This window comes from Rhincodon typus, chromosome 24, assembly GCF_021869965.1.
Source record: "Rhincodon typus isolate 14 chromosome 24, sRhiTyp1.1, whole genome shotgun sequence".
In the NCBI taxonomy this organism is placed as follows: domain Eukaryota; kingdom Metazoa; phylum Chordata; class Chondrichthyes; order Orectolobiformes; family Rhincodontidae; genus Rhincodon; species Rhincodon typus.
In genome coordinates, this window is record NC_063355.1 from 3,737,364 (window position 1) to 3,741,702 (window position 4,339).

The 4,339-nt window shown below is 43.3% G+C and overlaps 1 protein-coding gene across 1 annotated transcript in view; it reads left to right on the forward strand.

Annotated features, from left to right (window-relative positions):
- The first annotated feature begins 6 nt into the window (after positions 1 to 6).
- The window catches only part of LOC109922914, a 10,961-nt gene continuing 6,628 nt past the window's right edge, over positions 7 to 4,339 (forward strand). The window contains exons 1-2 of the mRNA XM_048611340.1: positions 7 to 265; positions 953 to 1,530. Coding sequence (XP_048467297.1) covers positions 78 to 265; positions 953 to 1,530 — 766 coding nt within the window. The 5' untranslated portion in view covers positions 7 to 77. The remainder of the gene's footprint in view (positions 266 to 952; positions 1,531 to 4,339) is intronic.

Below are 4,339 nucleotides of genomic sequence, written 5' to 3' on the forward strand. Positions count from 1 at the left end.
TGTCCTGTGCCTCCTGCGAGGCCAGCACTTCTCCTGAGGTCAGCACTCCTCCTGAGGTCAGCACTCCTCCAGAGTTCATGTGCCTTGAATGTGACAAGTTCCTGTGTAACAAATGCCTCAACATACATCAAGTGCTGATGGTTGATCATCAGAAGCATGTTCAGACCGTGGGGACACTGAGGAAACTGGATTCTGACGAGTTCTTGAAGATCCTTACAAGACCAAAGCATCTTTTCTGCAATACTCATGATGATCAGCAAATTAGGTAACGTCACCTCTTGAGGGGATGGCCATGCTATTTCCTGTAAAGGTTTTCTTTGCAGTTTTATCTACTCCTTACTTTGGCCTCAATGAACCATTAGCTCCCCAACCCTGAGAGACAGAGCATTCTAGGAACACTGGGGAGGTGCTGAATAGAAAGTAGTCCTACCTTACTGAGTGGATTCAGAGGAAAAAGTCTAACTTAGGCCACTCTCATTGGAACCATCAGCAGAGAATATGGTGGTCAGGGGTCAGTATAATCCCCACAGGGAATAGAGTAGTTCAGAGTCAGTATAATCCCCACAGGGAATAGAGTAGTTCAGAGTCATTCAGACTCTTGAGGAATGCTGCTGGTGGGGTCATTCTGATTCTCAAGGAATGTGGATGATGAGGGTTCAGTTTGACCCTTGCTAGGGGAATGTGTGTCTCACGTCATTTTCAACCCTAAGGGAATGTGAGAAGTACATTGTTGGCTGGCCTGGACGAAGACAGTCAATCCCTTCCTTTGAGATTGTGGATGGTAGAGGGTTAATTTATCCCTTGCTGAGGCAATGTGGCTGGTACACAGTGGAGCAGCTCGTCACAGAGAACATGTGCACTGTGGGGGAAACCAGTGAGAGAAGAGAACCACTGATATCTTCTGTTTAGATGTAAAAATTTGATCAAATTTTTAATTCTGCTTTGTTTTTAGTCTATACTGCAACACTTGCTCAGTGTGGTTGTGTGTGCTGTGCTTGGTGCTGAAACATAAGGACCATAACTGCTGTGGTATCAGGAAGCAGATTGTCACACTAAAGAATGATCTCCGAGAGATGCTGGGCTCAGTACAAGAGACTGAGACAAAGTTCAGCAAAACACAGGGGGACCTGCAGATGCTTGTCGACAAGCTGAACAGCGATAAATATAAAATGGAAGAGCTCATCAATGCAAGAGTTAGAGCTGCCATTGAAAAGGTGAAGGAGGAAGAGAGCAGGCTACTGAATGAACTGAAGGAACTCCACTCGGCTAGAGTACAGAAGTTGCAGGAAAGTTTAACAAGAACAGAGAATGTACTGAAAAGAATGACTGTGAGCAAAAGCTTGGTGTCCCAGTTGCTTCGCTATGCCACAGAGCAGGAGATCTTAGAGCTTCGAGGAACGGTTAAATCAGCACTCCTCAGCCTCCAGAAAGAGCAGCCTGTTGATGTACGAATGGAGAACACAGTGATAAATTTTAAGGAGTGTTTGGCTCTTCCAAAGAAAATGTTGGGCAATCTGATCTTATCAAAAAGTGAGTAAGCGCCCATCCTCCTGTTTGCTTTCAGTGGAAACTAGTTAAAAGCTGTTGTTGCCTTCCATTGATTATTGTTTGCTCAAAAGTGTACAAAAAGACACTTTGCTTCTTTAAAAGATAGCTCTTTAGTTGATTTATTAATCTGATGATTTGTTTTACTCAGACGTATAATGAGACATTGGAGTGCATCACCTTTACACAAAATTATATTTTAATTTGTTAAGTTCTGTTTATTGTTACAGAGCCCCTTCAGGGGTGATTAGTTATTTTGTTAACTTATTTATTCAAGAGACATTTGCTGACTCTGGGGGAGGGGCATTGCAGGATTAAGAGCTGTATTTAATGTTTGACTTTCGTGTGTATAAGTCTAAAACTGAGTTTAAATATCAGTGTTTGCTTTAAAACATTGTGGTGCTTCACTGTGGGAGTTTGGTTTTGAGTCTCCACATTTTGGTCAGCAGCAGGAACAGTCAGCAGGGTTTCTCAGGTCACACACACTTAGCATCATTCAACAGCTAGCAGTGACTGGGCCCTGTCCCCATCCAGAAGAATCCACAATCAGTGCAGTTCTCAGTAACTAACCCAGAACCCCCTCCTGACCAGAAGGTCTCTGAGCAACCACCTTATCGTCCACAATATTTGGTCATCAATGAAGAGAAAGTTCCAATGGCAGATAAGACTCTCAAGATTAAGGTATCTGGTGAAAATACTTATTAATCATAAAGTTAGGAGTTATTTGTGTATACATGTTGGGAAACTATAGCTTTTGGGTGTAGCTGTCTGTGCTCCCTATATTTGCTTGGTTCCACTTCAAAGTTTTTGAGAAGATTTGTAACTCAGGTTGTGGGTGAGGTTGTAGACGTGCTCGATGAGCCAGTGTGTTTGATTGCTACCTAGCAGGGTGACAAAACGTCTGCAACGTCAGTACGCCTCTGGTGAAGCGTCAACGTTCTGTCCCGCTTGTTATTTATATGCCTCGGTTTGCTGGGGTGGTTGGTATTACTTCAGGTTCTGTTTCTCACAGATTTGTAATTTGAGTCCGATTCACTGTGATTGTTGATGGAGTTCCAGTTGGAATACCAGGCCTCTAGGAATTGCCTGGCATGTCTCTGTTTCGCTTGTGCTATTATCAATGTGTTGTCCCAGTTGAATTCGTGACTTTCTTTATGCGTGTGTATTGAGACCAGTGAGAATTGGTCGTGTCTCTTGGGGGCTAGTTGGTGTTCACGTATCGTTATTGTCAGTTTTCTTCCAGTTTGACTTATGTAATGTCTCTCACATGGTTTTTTGTACATTACATTATTTTTATTGGGTCTGAGTATGGAATCCTTTACGTTTGTCAGTCGCTATCGCAGGGTGTTTGATGGTTTGTGGACTCCCCTGGTAGGTAGGGGTCCAAGTAGCTTCGTGGTCATCACTGATATGGCTCTGTATGGTGGATTACTAGTGTGTCTGGCTGTGTTGTGTCATCTTGTTGTGGTCTGTCGCGGAGGTAACGTATGAGCGTACCTGTGAAAAACTACACTTCCTGCATGAATGTCTCAGAATACAGGTACTACCACACAGCTTAAAATATAAACCGCTTATCAACAATCCACAGGCACGGAGAACAGCTGCACAGGATGATAAGGGTTATGATTAATGATGCCCACAAGTGCCTCTACAAATACAAGCAGGAAATTGCACACCAAAAAACTTTGTACTTCTATACAACTGATCAAAAATGGACAACCATACTGGAACAAGCCATCACCATCCAGCAACAAAAGACTGGAACAATGAAACAATAGCGCTACAAGAAAAACTATCCAAACTCACCCATAACAATGAAACAGACACCACAGAAACATGGATCAAGAACATCTCAGACTAACCCCTTACAGACACTGAGAAGACAGTCCTAGTCCTCCGACTGAATTATAACAACAGAGACGCCAATAAAAACTGACTTCCTGGCTGCACTGGAATCGACACTATAGAGCAACGGACTCACAGAGGAAATACAGCAGACCATCAGACAGACGATAGTCCCAACACCTGAGCAGTAAAGGTAAGAAGAACACATTCAGCACAGAAGAGAAGAAAGACCTGGAAAGACTCAAGAAAGACAGAAACATCGTAATCTTACTAGAGAAGGGATGCATGACAGGAATCCTTAATAGAGCCTGACACATCGAGAAAGCTAACGCACTACTAGCAGATACCAACAGATGGCGACAGACCCAACACCACGGTTAGAGAACTGGATTAAAACAACCCTGAAGAAATTACACGACTGAGGAGATATCAGTAAGACAGACGACCGAAAAATGAAGCCAGAGGTATCCAACACACCCTGCTTCTATGGACTCCCTGAGGTACACAAACCAGGAGTCCCCCTCAGAACCATTGTCTCACTACACAAGGCACACCAACATATAGACTAGCCAAAGAATTAGAACAGAAATTTAAATACTTAGTTGACAACACTACCCACTCCATCCACTCCTCCCAAGAATTCCTCAACATCATCAAGGACACCAGAATAGAAGACGACAAGATAATGATATCCTTCGATGTAACAGCACTATTTACATCCATAAACAAACATCGACATAGCCAAAGAGACAATTGCCACATTGCTGGATGAATCAAGAAAGCAGACTCATCTGTGGCACCAACATCATCAACAAGGACAGCACCCTGAACTTGCTGGATCTGTGCCTCACAACCCATTTCATCTTCAACGGCCGTACATTCAAACAAATCAACGGAACACCAATGGAATCCCCAATATCAGGACTGATTGCGGAAGGGGTAATGCAGA